The sequence below is a fragment of the Silurus meridionalis genome, chromosome 7 (assembly GCF_014805685.1).
Source record: "Silurus meridionalis isolate SWU-2019-XX chromosome 7, ASM1480568v1, whole genome shotgun sequence".
Classification (NCBI taxonomy): Eukaryota; Metazoa; Chordata; class Actinopteri; order Siluriformes; family Siluridae; genus Silurus; species Silurus meridionalis.
In genome coordinates, this window is record NC_060890.1 from 4,378,991 (window position 1) to 4,398,378 (window position 19,388).

The following is a 19,388-nucleotide window of genomic DNA, read 5'->3' on the forward strand; positions in this document are numbered from 1 at the left end:
AAAGTTTTTCGAGTGATTTTATTGATACTTAAAATATCTGTGAGGAAGAACAAAAGGCTTATAAATGATCACAAAGGGATTCTTACGTGTAAACATTCTAGAACCACATACACATTTCAATTCTCAATATACACATTAATCTGAGATTCATCAGTCTTTCAAAGGTGACCTTTCCACCGCTGATCCCCCCCTGATCCTCCTCTTCCCCAGAACAACAGCAGGCTTCGGAAGAGAACGATGGCTTATGGATGCTTGTAAAAGGAGAAGGAGGCCTTCAAACGTGCTCGTCAGAAGAAAAACGGAGAGGATCGTCCATGGCTTTGCGTCGAAGCTCTTACGGTCTTTCGGTACATGTTCGAAGATTTAACGAGAACAACCCCCAACACACACGCAATCATTCGTCAACCTCGCGCAGACACTATTCAAGATGGAACATGTCCGTTTTCTACTACAACAAACTTAAGAATGCTTGCGAGCAACCTCTAGAATAATAAAAAAAACAGTACAGTAACATCCTTCGTGGAGACGAGGACGTTCTCGCGATTAGCTCACAGCTTGCCCACTTCATGTTTAACAACGAACACCAACGTGGTACAGCGTAGGATCGGGAAACATGAAACGATATTCGGCATTTTACCTTAAATGCTGAATAGAGAGAAGAAAAAAAAAAAAGCTTTTAGATGTCTGTTGTCATAACATGAGGGTTTTAGATTCTGCTTATTGTAAGGGAACTTATCAGACCTGTTTCATCAGCGGACCGGAGGTCACAGTCGACGTTGCGGACTTAAGCAAGATACGAGAAAATACAGCGACAACACTGAGCATGAATAAGGGCTGATCATGACGAGGGGGTGATTCAGTCGGACAGGACAGTGTCTTACTAAACAGGAAGTAACTGTACTGTTAGAGAACAGTAGATTTGTATTGCACAATCAGTTGGGGTGGAAGTGGGATGGGGAGAACAACGTGACAGTCCTGCTTTTTATATATATATATAAAATACAAATTATAGACCTTCCATTTGGAGGATCATAAGGAGGCAGTGAGCTAATATTGAGTGTCACAGGGGGTCAAACACAAAGAAAACAAAAACAAACCAACAAAAAAAATGTTCACACACCCTTATATTAGCATTATATACAATTTTATGGCTTGTAATTTGTACCTTTTGTTTCTTCACTTTAAAATCTTACCCTACAACAACCAATTGGACTATTGAGTGTAATTAAGTACAAAACAAAAGGGTAATTTGACCCTGATGATGTTTCCACACTGAAAAGTGTTTGCTAAATACTGGTGCACCCTTTCTTCCTCCTTCTATGCTGCTGGTTTTCGAGCGAACTACTTTACTGCTTATGGTTTTCTTTGTATTTTATTTTTCCGGGTAAAATAAGAAGGAGGAACGTCAATGTCGTCATTGTAAGCGCAACCCAAATGACAAAATGATGCAAATAAGATCTAGGGTTACAAGATAAACAACTCTTACAAATCTATTAGAGTTGTTTTTTTCCATAAAGCGTTTCGTTAAAATATATATCTCTACGTGTCGAGTAGAGCGGTTTACACGGTCTAGAGAGCGACGGGCAACCTGGTGAACTGAAAGAGTCATCCTACGAAAAACAGAAATTGCATAGTAGATTTGTGCCTTTGCTCTGAATTGTCGCACGGGATACAGGTTTGAAACGAGGGCGTACGTGGGGCCAGCCACGTTTTTAAAAATAGAATAAAATTAGACCTGGTTTTTTTTTTTATATCAAAGAGACGTTGGCTTCGAAGCCAACACACGCAGGCACACCTCGGGAACGATCAGCATATAGGATTTGTTTTCCCCATTTTAAAAGGCGCAAATACACACACACACACACACACACACACACACACACACACACACACACACACACACACACACACACACCCACACACCCACACACACACACACACACACACACACACACACACACACACACACACACACACACACACACACAGAGACGCTTATACATATTAGCAAGTGTGCAAATGAAGCTCCTGTATTCTAAAAAAGTGAAGAAATAAAAGCCTTGAGACATCGTCTGGAAAAGGAGCACTGAGGTATGGGTCGACACGATCCTCTGTATGTTTCTTTCCTTTCCAGAGTCAAGAGATTATGTGCTTTTTTTCCCACCCTTGTTTATATTGGCACTTTGCTAAAGCAAGCATAGATATTACTCTTTCGGTTCATCCTCCAGTTCACTTTTTGAACAATCGCTTTTAACCCGGTGAGATTCAAAGCGGCTCTCGTGGTTATACGCAGAGAAAATTCTAGATAGAATTTCTTTTTTTTTTACTTTCGCTAGTCTTTCCACACGAAACCAGCCAGGTAAAGTGATGATCCGACACGTGACGTCCGTCTTCATTCTTTCGTTTAGAAACCAGAAGTTTTGCAAGGTAAGACAAAAAGGCAGAGATAAATAGTCATGTACAGGAACTGGGCATCATATTCTTGTATTTCAGCAATTTTCTGTTCCTGAAAAAAATAAAAAAGGAAAGAAAGCACAAAAAGCAGCCCTCTAGCCTTCTTGCGTTCTCTCTGCGCTCTTTCTGGCTTTAAAAGTCGGCCTGGTTCACAATGACCTGGACGACGAAGTCTTTCTGGATCTTGGTGTCTTGGAGGCGCGTCTTGTCCGTGAGCAGTTTGCCGGAAAAGAACCAGCGCTGGCGTACCACCTCGATGCCCTCCTGGGCCTGCAGCTGCTTCTTCAGCAGGCCCACGGGATCGGCCATGCTGGCGCTGAGACGCACGTCCTTGCCTGTCGAGAGGCGCACCTTGAGCTGGAATTCCTTCTTGGGGGCCGTCTGGGCGTCTGCGTTTTCCGGCAGGGATTCCTCTTCGCTCCTCTCTGTGATCAGGTTGACGGGCGGCGCCAGGCAGTACACGGGCAGCTGGTAGCGATTGCCGAGCTCGTCGTAGCACTCGGTCAGAGATCCTACAAGGATGGAAACGGACATTGATATTCAAAGGGTTTCCTAGACATATTTCATTTCAAAATTTCAGACTCAAATATGCATTTGATTACGCATAAGATTATAAAGACCCTATTTAACATCTAAAATAGTCATTTTTTAAACTTATAACGCGTTATGTTACAATCTCTGATGTATGCTATTATAGACTTTAGACAAAATCTGCATTTTCACACCCTGAAAATGACTATTTACGAGGTATCGCGACTCTCTCACCGTGTGGTAGAGTGACGCTGGCTCCGTCCAGAATCGCCTGAGCGAGCTCGTGGTCGTTGCATTCCAGTGCAACAGCGGCCGCTTTCAGAGCGTCCCAAATTTCTTTGCGGCCCTCGAAAGCCGGCGCCGTGTCCCAGAATTCGTCCCTCTTGCTGCGGAGCTGCCCTTCTGTCATGGGGTAGTCGCTCTTCCACCTGGGCTTATCCTTCTTCAGAGGTTCGTTGCGTGCTGTGTGAATTAGGATGGTACATCTCATTAATAAATCACTGCATCACGCAGAATCAAACAACAGCATTCATGTGTAATATACAATTATGATAATATATCATAATTTAATTTAATTTGTAAATAGTTTTATATACAATAGTCTACTCTATAACCAGCCCCATTTCTAGAAATGATCATGGGGATATTCCTAGAGAAGGATTTTATGTAATGTACTGCAGTAGCATTAGGGCTAAAATGATTCTTTGAGTAACTCGAGTACTTCGAATACAAAAAAAGCATCAAGGCAAATCATTTGCTTCGTCTAGTCCATTTAACTACACAGGGAGCAATGTGTTTCCCCACGGACCATTATTACTGGCACACCACCCGCTAAACTCTGAAGCGCTCTGGACAGGTAACACAGAAGATGCTGCAGAATGAAAAATGGAGAAAGTTTTCAAAGTTTGGGATCATTTTAAACTAAAACAAAGCTTTTAAAGCCATCTGAAATAGATTTTTTAATTTTTATTTATATTTTTGTATATAAATAATAGAATAGCCTTTATTTGTCACATATACATTACAGCACAATGAAATTCGTTCTTCGCATGTCCCAGCTCTGAAGCTGGGGTCAGAGCGCAGGGTCAGCCATGATACGGCGCCCCTGGAGCACAGAGGGTTAAGGGCCTTGCTCAAGGGACCAAGAGCGGCAGCTTGGCGATCCCAGGGCTTAAACCACCGACCTTCCGATCAGTATCCCAGCACCTTAACCACTGAGCTACCACTCCCCCAGAATTTCACATGTTCCAGCTTGTCTGGAAGCTGGGGTCAGAGTGCAGGGTCAACCATGATACAGCGCACCTGGAGCACAGAGGGTTAAGGGCCTTGCTCAAGGGCTCAACTGTGGCAGCTTGGCAGTGCTAGGGCTTGAACCCCTGACCTTATGATCAGTAACCCAAAGCCTTAAACACTGGACCACCACTGCCCCCTCTCCCTCTCTCTCTCTCTCACATATATATACATATATATATATATATATATATATATATATATACATATATATATATATATATATATATATATATATATATATATATATATATATATATATACACACACACACACACACACACCGATATACATACATATACACACACACACACACACACACACACACACACACACACACACAGAGTATATAATAATATAACTGTAATATGGCAATTAAATGCACTAAATGGGTTTAGTTTTCACAGATATTCTTGTATGCGACTCGTCTTTTAAGAGACTTGTCTTATATTCTATTGTGTATTTAGCATTGCGCTTTATTAAAGAAAAAGTACTTTATATTCGATTACTCAATTCACAGATGGAATAATCAGCAGAATACTCGGTTCCTAAAATAATCAATAGCTGAGAAAGAGTAACACCAAGTCTTTTATGTCTTTTGAGACAACAAACAATTATTGGACAGTGAACGACTCGAAAACATTTCTGTGGAGTCCAAATGGAGATTTTGGCTCGTACAGAAGAACTTGTGTGTAAGATTAAGAACAGGAGAGAAGATGTGAGCAGACTGCTTCACCCCCACAGGTGGAAGCTTAATGGTTTGAAGTTGTTTTGGAACAGGGAAGGTTGGAGACTTATTCCAGAAAAAGTGAAAGGAATCCTGAACCCACATAGCTACCGTTCCACACTTCAACATACACCATGCGATTCCGTCTGGACTGCGGCTCATAGGAACCGACTTCAGCATGCAACAAGGCGATGAGTCGACGCGTACGTCTGAGTTGTGTAAGCGTTATTTAGAGAGCAAACGGTCGTCTGGAGTGTTATATATCATGGAACACAGACACCGCACCTAAATCTTACTGAACTGCACCGGGATGAACTGGATTGTAAATAAATCTCCAACTGGTGAAGAACATCTCTGGCGAGTTTAACAAAAGGCACAGCAAAGTATATCAGCAGAAAGTTTAAAGAAACAAACCGTCCAGATGCTGTGTGTATTAAGCTGTTCTTCATGCTAAGGGAGGAATTTTTTTCAGTGAAAATAAAATGGAGCATCTGGACGTTTATAGATTTGTTAGGTCAAAGTAAATTTGTACAGCCCCTGTGCATAAAGGATTGAAATCCATTGGGATGAATGTAAACACTGCCTGCACTCCAGGCCTCCTCACCTCACCTACACCAATACCTGACTTTAACAACACCCTTGTGGATTTGCACAAATTTTTAACATTCTCTGAAGCAGAACAGCACCAGCAGCCACTCAGGCCTGTAACCGTAAAAGTGCAGTTACAGTGGCTTTTTTATAGACTCTATATGCTCTTACTATTAAACATTAAAAACACACTTTTGTTGAGGCCTGTTTTTTCCCGTTTCGCATGACAAATGTGAAGAGGTGGAAAATCACGTTATAACTTCAATTACACTTATATCCGATCAATCCCCATAAGATTATGCTCCTAGATTAAAAAATAAAAAAAATGTTTTTATATAATAATCCTTATTATTATATATGTGTAGAATGACAACTGAAGATCCACTAGATTTCCATCGGATCAGTCCGTGGAACATAAAGTCACCATAATGCACGGATGAACGTCACGAGCTCCAGCTGTTTATTTGAGGAAGTCATGGTCGCTCCCTCTTTAACTGCGCGTTTTGGGTAAACACAGCCTGCAAAAGCCATTATCCAGACAATAAGGCATGCGCACAACGACGCAGAACACAACAGGACCCCTATTTTGGGTCAACAATGGCACCATTGCACATGATAACTCGGCCACAATGGCCTGGGAGATAATATAATCATTGAAAATCAGTTACCTGGACAAAAACACATGAGCATATGAGACACATAAGCACATGAGGCTTATCTGCAGAGTGGGCTTTGCTTTTATAAAGCTAAGGGCAGTCAGGCATGTCAGAGAAAGACACCTTCCTTAAGCAAAGAGGGGGAAAAAAAGCATACTAATACCCCAAACACCTGTATGATGGGAAGTGGGAATCAATAAGAACCTTTCTGGATTCTGAAACAAAATTACATAGAAATGTACTTCTGCCACTTCCACCCAGCCAAGCCCAAGCTGCAGATCAACTGAACACGGAGTCTGATTTACGCTTCGGTTTTTGCTTGTAACTGATTTAGTGGCAGCAGAAACCACGGTTTTCGACTGGTGCGTTATGAAGGCTGTGCTTTCTGTTTACGGGGCCCACACTATGTTGCGGTGGTAAATACACTGCATTTGCTCGACCGCTGTGGAAAAACTATTTGAAAACCTCTATCAGTTTGCCACCCACCACTTGCCTTCACCGTATTTCACCCTCTTCTCATTAACTAAACACCCTCTCATCCGTACGCGAGGCAGCTGATAAACAGCGCCACGTCAAAAACTGTGTCGATGGGAAGGAATAAAACCGAAAATAAGATATCACTCTGTGTGTGTCTGTGTCTGTGTGTGTGTGTGTGTGTGTGTGGAGTTGTGGAAAAGATGCTACGATGCTCGGCGGCAAGTGAAGCAACAACCGGTGGTTTTAAAAGGTCACCTTTCATCCAAACAAATTATTTATAGCGTGGGCGGCTTAGGTGCAGCCACGTAATCAGGATTTGCCCCGCTGCCTCGTTTCGCACTACTTCATGACAGGAGGAAAGAGACTTAGTTAGCGGGGACATGCCAAAACCTCAGAGACCTCCGAAAGAAAACTGAAGATCGGAGCAGGACTCATATAGTATAGAAATATAGTATTAACCTTTCTGAAATATGAAATGAATCATTAGACAGGAGAGAGAGGAAGAAAAGGGTCTGGACGTACACAGACCAGGAAACGTAGAATTACAGCGCTCAGCTCCTGTAATAAACAATGGGAGAACGGCAGGAGAGGGCATTTACAAAGTGGATCCACACATCCTGGTAGCTTAAGTAAAGGCTTCTCCTGGGATTTCCCCTGGGGCAAGAGCTCAGTAGATAAGATGTTGGACTACTAATTGGAAGGGCATGACCAAGGGCAAGCACTACCACTTTTAGACCCCTTGAGCAAGGCCCGTTTCACCCTGTACTGCTCAGTTGTACAACACCATCAAAGTAAATGATTTTTAATTATTTTTTTTTTTTGGTCTGGAGTGTTTTACCCCCAATTACAGCGCTTTATTTATTAACATAAAAAAATATATGCAAACGTTGAAACCGTTTAGAATTCAATTCAATGCAATGCTGTGGAGCATCCGAGAGATGAGAAAGCTCTTGTTCTCACTTCATAGCTGTGTCATTACCTTACCAGTTTCTCTCTCTCTCTAAAAGCAAAGCAAAAAAAACAGCATGTCAATTTACCCAGAAAACGGAAAGTATAATCGCCTCTTTCCTGAAGACTTTCCTGAGTGGGGATTGTTTCCAAACTGCACGCAACTGTATTAGTCCTCAACGACATGTTACAAAATTGAGTAGATGTTTTGTTTTGCAAAGCACTTTTTTTCTTTAAAACTTCAAAACCGAAGCTACTGATGTATCATCCTTTTGATCTTGATCCTGTATGGCTCAATTCGATTTAGTATGTTTGCTGGTTTACGATTAGAGTGCAATATAAAAATCGTACACACGTTCTGGACGCTCGAGTTTGAATTAAAGCGGAAGTAAAGCGTACCTGACCACTAATTTACTTCTCTAATCGTGCCGATGACAAAATTGGTACAAAGAGTCTATAATGGACTGGAAGAAAACGTCGTAATTTTGGGTTTATGACTAGGAAACTCCCCCAGACTTTATCTCCATTGAGAACTTGTGGTTAATAGTCAAGAGACGGGTGAACAAAAAAAGCCCCACAAACTCCAAGCATTGATTATGCCAGAATGGACTGCCATCAGTCAGGATGTGGCCCAGAAATTGATTGACAGCATGCGAAAAGCAGAGGTCTTGAAACAGGGACAACACTGCAAATATTGGCTCTTTTGCATAAACTTAATGTAAGTGTTAGAGGTCACAAAACTCACGGTTCCGATCACATTACGCTTTTAGTGTTGGCATTATTGGATCATTGTTTGGATCAGCAAAAAAGGGGCGAGGAAACGCTCCCGTACATGCGATTTGAATGGTTCGGGAGGCTTTTCAATTTATTCTGCTCCTTCGTTAGCAGCTGTTGTTGACTGTCCCCCGTTCACGTGAACACGACTGCTCTGTGTAGTTACAAAACTGCTTAAAATACAATAGCGGCAGGAAGGCAAAGAAGTCTTCCATTTTGCGATCGTTAAAAAAAAATACAGATTAATCCGCAAGTTAAAAAAATTCGCAATTAATCCGTGGGTTATCTGTTGCACGCCCAGTAAATGTCAATTAAAGCCTTTGACACTTATAAAATGTTTGTAATTATACTTCAGTGTACCATAGTAACATCTGACAAAAACATCTGTAAAACACTGAAGCAGCAGAATTTGTGAAAATTTATATTTGTCATTCTCAATACTTTTAGTGAAGGCTGTATTAAAGAATTCGTTTGTACTGGGCACCTTGAACAGTCTGTTGAAATCGCACAGGTCCTAAAGCAAACGGCTTTAGGAGATTATTTGCGTTGATTAAAAACCTCTGACGTAATGGAGTCTGACTTATTGAGAAGAAATCAATAAAAATCGACAAGCACTATGTAGCTAAATGTAGGGTTTCTGCAGGTTTTGCCAAGTAGCACTAAACTTGCACTTCCACAAAGCCGACAAATACAACAACCACGGAAACTAACAAACAAAAACAAGGGAGCATCTCAATGAGCATTAGAGGGAGCGTTACAAAGGGAAATTAAGACCTGGTGAAAAATGTTTAAAGCAAGACAAGATTACATAAGATTAATAAAACAAGATTAATATAAGATTTTTACATTTTAGACTTATTTTTAGATCCCACAGAAACCCTGTAAATGGCTGCTAAGGTCTACGCAGGTTTTAAGTGTCTCTTTCAGTAAGGTGTACCTGCTCGCTTTCACCATTGCACTGCCAACCCACATACCATGCTACACGATACAGATGAAGGCATTGGCAGGTTTAGGAGACCCAAACCTGTTCCCGCATAAAATGCTCCTGTGCGCAAACCCAGCTAAATGAAAACATGCCTAACATGGGTTCAAGTGGTAGATCTCTGATATAGAACTCTGAACTTCACTGAACACGTTTGGAGATAGATTTTTCATGCTGACTGAACCCCAGGCCTCCTCACATCACCAATGTCTAACATCCTTGTGGCTGAATTAATCTCCACAAAATCTAGTGGAACATCTTCCCCGAAGAGTGGGGGTCATAAGAGCAAATGTGAAATGGGATGTTCAAAAAGCACACAACCTTAAGCCTGGCTGTCCACAAACTTTTGCTCAGGGAGAAAGTAAGCGTTAGGAAGAAGGGGCGCCTCGTGAAGCCGCACATGGTGTACACGAGATTGGGCCCTGGTAAGGAGGCCCCTGTCTCTGAAACATGACTACGTTCTCGAGTTTAAAATTTCCCCTGCTCAAATGTCCTCATCAGTCAAACCAACCAATTTCAAATACAAACAAACAAACAAAAAAACCCCCATCAAATCAAGTAAACAAGTAGCTACAACACGATACTCGCATTTCCTCTGCAATTTATTTTTCCTCCTGGTTTTTGCGGTGCATTCTGGGATTATTTTTATGGAGTTAATGGTCCAGTGCACTGAAAGAACTTAAAGCGGTCGACTCCCTGCCTGAGACGCACCCAAGGTCACAACACTCCTCTGTAACGGTCACAAGTCTTTTGCCATTGATTATATTATCTTGTGTCCAAAACAACACACGCCATGTTGTCAATAAAGATAACCCATTGAGGGCTGGTTTCTGTAGGTGTGTATTACAATGTCCCCCGAGGTTATACAGGTTCATCCTGTAGGCTTTATCATTTACAGCAGTAAATCTTCCTTAGTCAGCCATGTACATCGATACGTGTTTTGTGCATCGAGTAACAGCTTAATGGTGTTTACACGCTCGTGGCGGGAGGAGAACCAAAATTACAAACTGCTCCGTGAAAAGGATCAGCTACATTCTTTGCTTGGGGGCTGCAATCAAGGTTTTTCAAATCCTCTGCATGTTCAATCATGTTTTGGTTTTGTACGCTGTGAAAATGCACAGTTCGTCCATTTCGCCTTTCTTTCCACGATACATCAACCGTCGTACAAGGCCTCTTACACAACCGAGCGCCAATTAAACTAATTTATTCTTACGGAAATATCATTTTCACGTTTTCAGCTGGGGGAAAATGAGGTCTGGGTGGACACATGGCACTGGACAGAAGGCTGAACCTGAGCAAAAACCTGCCTAGAAATCAGGCCCTCAGGATCTTTAAACAGTTTCTGTGTATATAATATACAAAGGATTTTTCCTGGCAATAAAAAACACATGATATCAGCACCAAACAGTCCTTTTATAGCCATGGCTTAGATATAGCTATATAGCCATAAACTTATCAGGGATAGTTAAGCATTAATAGGTATGTTAATAAGTGTTGTCCACATGACAATTGTTTATTAGCAAGAAAGTTTCCGGAATACTCAGGATAGAGTGTTGTGTACAGAGCGTTACGCACTAGCAGTGAGAACACATCAGCATGACTTGACATTAGATAAGCAAATTCAAACATTACAAACAAGCAGGCAACTGAAACCGAACCAGAAAGTGATTTTTTTCACTAATACTCAACAACTCGTTTACATACAATGGCTGTGAAAATTGTGGAAACACTTTCTTTTTTGGTTTTTGAAGCACATGCATATTCCTTTCTTTCAGTAAAAGACAAAATCACACTAAAATTGGACAATGAATGAGTGAAAGAAAGTGCAAATTGGACATTTTTGTCTTCAACAGAATTACTTGAGTAAGACAGAGAATAGGAGAGAAGATGTTAGCAGACTGCCTCACCCCCAACATGGTTATCGTTTCATACTTGAACATATCATACTTGAGCAAATCCGTCTGTACTGCGGCTCATTGGAACCGAAGCGAACGTTCAAAATCCTTAAGCTTTATTTAAAGAGCAAACAGCTGGAATGTTATCTATCATGGAACGGCCTGCCCACTCACCGCACCTAAATCCTATTAAACTGCTCTGGGCTGAACAAGAAATCTCCAACTAGAGACTACAACACCTTTAGCGAGTTTTACAAGAGGCTGATTGTTTGGAGAAACAAACTGTCCAGATGTGTGTATAAAGCTGGAATTCACGCTAAGGGAAGATTTTTTATTGAAAATAACGTGGACATTTATTTATTTTCATACAGTTACATTTCTTCGATTGTTGCATAGAAACAGAACAGCCTGGAAACTGTTTTTCCAAACTTCTGACAGACTCTGTATAATGTTTTCTATCCTGCTAAAGTAAATATAAGTAGTGTACATGAGTGAACCCTGCATGGTGAACATAAAACAAAACCTGATCGTCGAGAAGCTGAAATCGTGAACATCTGATAGTTACAGCGAGCACCAAGATTTCAAACACGGTAAACCTTCTCTGCGTTCGGCCCAATGTTCGACTGTGCTGTATTACTATGCAAGTGCCATGTGTTTACGTTGACAAAACAAACAAAAAAGCCAGAGACCTTGCATAAAAGGTTATAGGTCAGACACCCGGTGCAGATGTTCAGGATGCCGCTTATCATGTCAGCGGTGGACGATAAGGTTCTCAAAACGGTTAGTGCATTCGATTCTACATCTAAATTTGAACCCTGAGAATTTGTTCGGGTTCTGGTGGCAGGAAATTTCCTCTCACGTCACGGGAACGCCCACGTGTGTGAGAATCAGGCAGAATATTATTTCCAAACAAACAGGAACAGGTGTATAAGCGAGCACGTGTGTGTGGAAGCTAACGCCCATCGCTGGGCTACAAATAAGCATTAGTAGGGACAGTCGCAGTAACGAAACCGTACAGTCATTGAGGCGGGAAGCAAACATTTTCTTCTCGTTTTAAATATTACATTTATTTTTAATTAACATATTAAATACATTTAGCCCGAGATCACCTCACACTTTGAGCGAATTTAAAAAGATATATATTATTACACTTGAAAACATGCACAACAATGGCAGTGTATAAAAAGAAAAGAAACGAGAGTTAGCGCAGTGTCACGTTTTTATGAGTCTCGCGATATGGATTCTTTTAGCATTTGATTTACAGCTTTAAGAGGAGAAGATCCCAACAATTCTGCACATCGCGGGAGTAATAATTACATTATTTCCATTTATTTCATTTTATTTAATCAATTTAATTTGTGCCAATTTATAATTTTATTTTTATACATTTAATTTTTATATAATATTATAAAATAGCATTTTCTGTATTATTAAACCAAGCAGGTATTTTATTTAATTTATTTATTTTTTGTACAAATTTAAACTGTTGATATTCACAAATGTTAATAATAATAAACTGGCGTAAATTAAATAAAAAAAAAAAACGAAACAAGCGATTTTATGTTTCGCATTTCTTCCCCCTAAACGTTCCCCAAATTGAAACGAACCATGACTTAAAAACCGAGGGAAGTACAGAACCGTGAATTTGTGTACTGTTACATCCCTAATATAAACTGTGTCTCGGTGTGAATTCTATGTTCTACATCACTAAGACCAGCACTGTGCTTGAGCTGGAACGCCGCAGTCCTGCTACTCGCTCTAATGCTGTTTGAACTTTGGTTGCTCATCCAGGCTGGATTGGTGACTCTCTAACCTACATCTTATAAAATGCTGATCTGCACCTAAAATAGCAGAAGTGTGTCATGACCCTCCGGGCCTGCGTATTCACGTACTATGGCCTATTAAAGCTGCATCGAGAACACAGCTTTCGCACGGTACTCGGAAACCTGTATGTATGCAAACGCTGACATGAAGTTCGAGCAGCATTTCCCAAACCTGACGGCACATCCGGTGGTTTATCGATGTGCTCCAAAAGATCCGTTTTAACTTCATTTAGGGCTTTCAACAAGATTTAAAATACAAACGTGAGACTTTGTTAGGATGGCTTCGAGGATATGAGCTGACTTTGTGAGATGCAGCAGAGCTTTAATCCTTCATTCTTCCCAACTCTGACATTCAGGCTAAATCATGAGCCTCTCCTCTCACTCGGAACAACTGAGTCATCATATAAACGCGGTGCATTCCGGGAATCCAGAGTTTGTCATCTCCACTAGGTTAGATTCCTCCTTATCACCATGATGAGCGTTACTGGAAAAAGATCTGCACCCTATCATACGTTTTAGGCCACAAACCACGCTGTGATCGCTCACGTCTGATATCTCTGATTGTCTTTCTTTCCTCCTGTTGTAACTACACTGGCAAAAACAACATCCCCCGTGTGACATCGGAGCGCCGTGCAGCTGCTAACTTCTCACGGGAATTACGCGAATGCGGCCAAGTCGTGACGGGGCGTTCAAAAATTAATCGTTCAATTTGATTCAGAAGAGCGAGTCGTTTACTTTCTACTGGACGCTCACAAGCAAAACATTGCAAAATCTCCGTGATATGTACCGTAAACAGAATCAAGTGGTTCATCTCTCGACTCTAAATCTAAATCGTTCTTTTATCACGTCACTCCTAGAAACTCTACAATGTAATCGATCAGAGTTCTCCGTTTTCCAAATGCTATTGTGAGAATAATTATGGGACACACGTGACAAAAGAAACGGTATGGACCAGAAGATGATGAGAGGTGAGCTACTCATTCTGTTTGTCATCATTTGTCATCAGCTGCATGATCATATTTTCATCATGGGAAGTGTAGTTGAAGTTCGTTTATGTAGAGGTGTTGAAAATTAACTATCTGATCAAATGTACTAAACCACTCAAAATAAGACTCCTGCATTTTGATGACAAGTTTCAAAGAACCGAGTCACTAAAATGAGACGATCTTCCCATCTTCTGAAGACTCAGAAGAATCCCTCAGAAGACAAAGCTACACCCCTCCAGCTCATCGGTGGACGGCGCGTCCAATCCAATCCGACTCGAGCGTTCCAGGCCGGAAAAACATCTCAAATGGGTTGTCTCAGAAATAAATCAGGACCTGTTCACAAGTGAGAGAAACGAAACCAGTATATTTGACTTTTTCGACAGAAGTCGTCGGCGTCTTACCTCCGCGTTTCCTCTGGCCTCTTCCTCGGCGGGACGAGCCTTGGGACTCGGGGCGCTCTCTCCCCACACATCCTCCCATGGTGCTCAGATCCACAGGGGCCACATCGCAGTCAGGTCACGACTCTTAAACCTTCTCGGCCCTTGTCTTCCTTAAGCAAGCGACGTTTTCATCAATTTTTAAAGATCACGTCTTAATATTACGATGGAGGAAACGTCCAGGTTCAATTGCAATATTTCGTCTGGCGAGATCAGACTCGGGATGAGCGAGTTAGTTAAGTCGTTCCTCAGTTCGGTTAGATACCTACAAGAACTTTTTAGATTATTTAAGCGTCTTCACAGGTAGAGATCACTTTGAAAGAGATGTACAGGTGATCCCCTACATCCTTTACTGTCTTTTCTCCTAATACCAACGAAAGTTCTCTTAGTTTCTCAGGTCCTGCAGTAGAAATCCTTCCTCAAGGGTCTGGAGATACAATGAAGATGTAGATAGAAAACCCGTCTAACACCGATGCCTGCGTCTGATCCGAATCATTACTAAGTAATTATTATTGAGTAATAAAGTATCTAAAATCGGATTAAATCGGATGAACAATTTTTTCAAGTTGGTTTCTATTTCTGAAAAAAAGTTGGTCTCGCGAGATTTGGCTCGAGCCAAATGGGTTAGTTGAACTAGTTAGTTTAGTTTAGTTAATTAGCTAAACTAGTCACATTAGTTGTGTCACTTAGCAACGTTTCGTGACTAAAATGTGCCCTAAAATGTCAAATTTTATAGTTTTTTGTGTATAAAAGACAAAAAGGTTTTCTTTTACTTCACCGCGACGAGCTTCACTCCGACTCCTCACACACAGGGGGAGTTATTCCTGTCAGGAAAAACAACCCCGTTTTACCTCAAACCTCTCCGGTTTCACTCCACACTCACGAGTAGTCCTAACTAACACCCATGTCAGCTGTCGAACTCAATCGTTATTTCGCCGTAAATGTATTTAATATATATTTTGTTCTTTTTCGCGAGCTCGCCTCAGACTTCCCTGTTAACTATAGCGTCTCACTGATCAGCCTCAGCTCCTCTTCACCTAGTGCGCATGCGCGGATTCCGATTCCGCCGTTCGTACGTAACGGATCTTGTTAATTATTTATTTATTTTTATTAAATATAAATCACAAATCTAACAACGTACAATTGCATTATTTTCGTCTTCTAATGATTTGTAATTATGTTGAAAATTAAATTAAATTAAATTAAAAAAACACCCGTCTACGCATGCGCAGGTGGGAGGGAGACGCTTTGAAGCTGTTCGCGATGGCTGCCGACGTCGCAAGTCTAGTCAGTCTGTTGGAGGAATTCGTCTCCGGACAAGCCGACAGCTCGGCTACGACGATCGCGACAGGTGCGGTGTCTTGAAGTTGTGAATGTTATACACGTAACGCGCTGCAGTTAGACAATGCTGCGTCTGTAACTTGTTGGTAAACGTGCATTGTGTGTTCCACGCGTATTCCGATTAATCCCGCCCCACCTGCTTTGTGATTGGATGGCCTTCCTTTCGTTCAGAATTTTCGCTCTTTCATTGGTTGTTTGCGCGTTTGTTTGAATGTCTGGGCCAATCAGAACGCAGGAGGTGGAATTATAGGAATACGGGTGAGAAAAAAAAGAATAAGCGTGCCTAAGATGTTGCTGGTTGGTTTACCACATCCTGTGTGAAGCAGGAGGAGAAGCGCTCTCTGATCACCAGATTATTACAGTCTTGCAAAACACATTGCAGGAAAAGTGGATGCTTTCAAAGACCCCTAAGTGCACAAGTGGCCTCCAGTGGGGCCCCAGAGAACTAAATCCTAAACTCTCTGTAGTTATCTGTATGTTCAGGAGGATGGTCTTTAGGATGCTTAAACTTTACCTGGGATTTGCCCTTCCTATTAACTTCATATTTGTTTTTTGTTTTTCTTGAAGGTGTCAAGACGGGACAGTTCTCAATCCTTCAGCTGGTCGAGGCACTAGGGTAATGTATTACACACACACACACACACACACACACACACACACACACAGGTACATCAAGTGTCCGTTCACCAGGGATGAACCGACTGATCATAAAGTAATGGGGTTTTCAAAGTGTGTGATTTTGAATGAGAGCTTGAACATGAGTAGAAGCGATTTCTTCTGCCTCTGAACAGTGTTCAACAAATTCTCATATTCCTTCACCAAACCTTGTGAAAAGATCAGGAATGAGACTGGTTTTAAAAAGCATTTGGTATCTGACTGAACAGGAAATAAGTGGCATCGTTCCGATTGTGCGCTCAGGGTTCACCAGGAAGAGGGACAGAAAGAAAGGAAATCAGGGAGGGAAGGAAGAAATTGAAAGGAAGGAAAGGAGGAATTGAAAGGAAGGAAGGCATGGTAGAAAGAAAGAGGGAGGGAATAATGAAAGGAAGTTCAAGATTATTCTTTAGTGGATTTTCACAGTGGATGTTGTCTCAGAGCAGCTTTACAGAACCTATTTATAGAATAAAAAATGTGAATATAAGTGAACGATGTGTTTTTATCCCTGATGATGAAGCTTGAGGTAAGACTGTGGCAACGAAAAACCCCCTTAGATGTTATGAGGAAGAAACCTTGAGGGGAACCAGACTCTAAAGGGGAACCCATCCTCATTTAGGTGATATCAAGAGTGCGTGATGAGTAATGTCTTTTCTACAGTCTTATACAGTCAGTTGACGTTGTGGAACCAGGAGCTACTGAGCAGCTCATAAAACAGTTCAACATCTGAGATCATGAGCTTCTCCATGACAGAGTCTTTCAAATGCTCAAAGAGGTCCAGTGTCCAAACTCTACATGAAACATCTCCAAAACATCCTCATCTCTAGAGGGTTCGGGATGTTTTGGGGGTCTACTCTTTGAAGGTCCATAATCTTCATGAGGTGGGACGTGACTGGAGCTGGAGCAACCTCAGGATGCCTCGGGAAGGGTAGAGAAAGAGAAGCAGTGGAGAGGAATTAGCGTAGCTGCTGCTCATGATATTAACAAGCAAGTTGATCATGTGATCAGATGTACTGGAGCATGAGGTTGTGATGTGTTTTGATGAAAGGGGATGAAAAGAAAGGAGGAAGAACGGAGGGAAAGATGGAGGGTAAGAAGTAAGGAAAGATGCAAGGGATAAAGAAAGGAGTTAAAGAAGTAGGGATTGAAGAAAGGAAAAAAGGACAGGAAGGACATATCAAAAGGAAATAATTTAAAAGGGGTGGAAGTAAAGAAAAGAAAGAAGATGGGAAAGATAAAGAAAAAAGGATATGAGGAAAGGAGAGGAAGGAAAGGAAGGAGGCTTTTAGTTATCATTCATGCACTGCCTCACCGTAAAATTCTTTCTTCACATATCTCAGGTTGTTGGGAAGCTGTGGGTCAGAGCGCAGGTCAGCCATGATACAGCGCCCCCTGGAGCATAGAGAATTAAGGGCCTTGCTCAAGGGCCCCAGGAAGTGCAGCTTGGCAATGCTGGGGCTTGAACTGCCAAATTTCTGCTCAGTAACCAGAGCCTTGTGGTTTAGACTGAATGTGAGATGATCGCTGACAGATGAGTTTTGGCAGATGTGATTAAGATCTCGTATGAATGTGGCTCCACCGCTCAACAGACAAAAAAAGCACCATCGGTTACGAACCGTGGGTTTGTCGATTCTCGTCATGACCCGCTTTTTTTTTTTTCCAAGAATCAACAATTTACTGAGATCGTATCGTAATAATCTGATGATAAAAATGAAATCACACCAACAACTTGGTGTCTGAACCAGTCCACCTCTTAATACCATCATAAACTCATCCAGCGAGAATGAATGTTATCACTAAAGCAAGAAACCCAATGAACACAATTCAACAAGTCTCCTTTCACTGTAGCCACAGCTGCACCACCTGCATACATCATCTCTATCAGAAGCATCGATATTCACCTCCTACAATGACCCTGTGCAATGTTGTGCATTTCTTTCAGTATATTACAGATTTGAAACGAATGCAAATTGTGTATTTTTATGCAAATTCTACAGAAAAGAAAAAAACCAGGTAGAATTGTTTCATGAAAAAACTTAACTGTTTGGACCGACTTTTCCTCACGATGCCCAGCTCTTCTTCAAAAGCCCGTCTTGTAAATGTCCTTACAAGTGTATCTGCAACCACATCGGTTTCTTCTCATCTGTCAGCCACAGAAAGAAACAGCTATTAAATCCACACAAATATATTTAAGCTTGTGCAGGTCGCTATTATTGGACGCCTGCTAGATGGCCCCGGTGTCGCCAACTCGAAATCTGGTTGGTTAAAGAAACAACTCCATAGCAGAATTTAACCTAAAGACTCCGTAGTCTCCATCCTGGTGTTGCATAGAGAGGATCTGAGGAAGAAAAGAAGCAAATTAGAGAAGAGGAAGGTGGGAAAGAAAGAAGAGGGAAGAAATAAATAAAGAATCGAAAGGAAGGAATTAACAAATAAACACGAGGGGAAGGAAGGAAGGAAGGAAGGGAAGAAGAGGGAAGAAATAAAATAAAAATCGAAAGGAAGGAACGAATGAATAAAGAAGAAATGAAAAACAGAGAAGGAAGGAAGAAAAGAATAGGAACAAGGCTCGGAAGGAATGCTGGAAAGACATGAGCAAGAAGGGGGAAAGAACGAGTAAAGGAACGCAGGTGAAGTAGTAGTTTGCCCCCGAAGAATTCCCCAAAGCACCCTGCTTCTTCTCCCGTGCGTGCCCCGCCCGCACAGAGCTCGTCGCAGTCATGCTGATCACACACACCTGACTCTCATTCACTCACTCATCCCATCTCCTATTGAAGCCCCTCACCTCCACACACTTGCAGTGCATTATTGTTTGTGCATGATCG

The 19,388-nt window shown here is 41.6% G+C and overlaps 2 protein-coding genes across 3 annotated transcripts in view; one reads left to right on the plus strand and one right to left on the minus strand.

Annotated features, from left to right (window-relative positions):
- ubtd1b (ubiquitin domain containing 1b) lies at window positions 1-15,607 on the minus strand. The gene is made up of 3 exons (XM_046853783.1): window positions 14,533-15,607; window positions 3,220-3,447; window positions 1-2,966 (listed from the first exon to the last, which is right to left on the minus strand). Exons 1-3 carry the CDS (start codon window positions 14,609-14,611, stop codon window positions 2,587-2,589), a joined length of 687 nt encoding a protein of 228 aa, XP_046709739.1. The 5' UTR covers window positions 14,612-15,607; the 3' UTR covers window positions 1-2,586.
- Window positions 15,608-15,800: 193 nt separating this feature from the next.
- mms19 (MMS19 homolog, cytosolic iron-sulfur assembly component) overlaps window positions 15,801-19,388 on the plus strand; it is a 32,599-nt gene continuing 29,011 nt past the window's right edge. The window contains exons 1-2 of one of the 2 annotated variants that reach the window (XM_046853774.1): window positions 15,801-15,919; window positions 16,477-16,525. In XM_046853774.1, the coding sequence (XP_046709730.1) occupies window positions 15,832-15,919; window positions 16,477-16,525 (137 nt within the window). In that variant the 5' untranslated portion in view covers window positions 15,801-15,831. Of the gene's footprint in view, window positions 15,920-16,225; window positions 16,383-16,476; window positions 16,526-19,388 lie in introns of those variants that run through there. The other variant, XM_046853775.1, reaches the window with a different exon arrangement.

What these genes read in the sequence shown, in the direction of transcription:
- ubtd1b (XM_046853783.1), bottom strand. Translation starts at nt 14,611, where the DNA reads ATGGGAGGATGTGTGGGGAGAGAGCGCCCCGAGTCCCAAGGCTCGTCC. An exon ending in AGGCCAGAGGAAACGCGGAG is followed by an intron (nt 3,448 to 14,532) that starts GTAAGACGCCGA and finishes TAATTCACACAG; the next exon opens with CACGCAACGAACCTCTGAAG. An exon ending in CAGCGTCACTCTACCACACG is followed by an intron (nt 2,967 to 3,219) that starts GTGAGAGAGTCG and finishes CCATCCTTGTAG; the next exon opens with GATCTCTGACCGAGTGCTAC.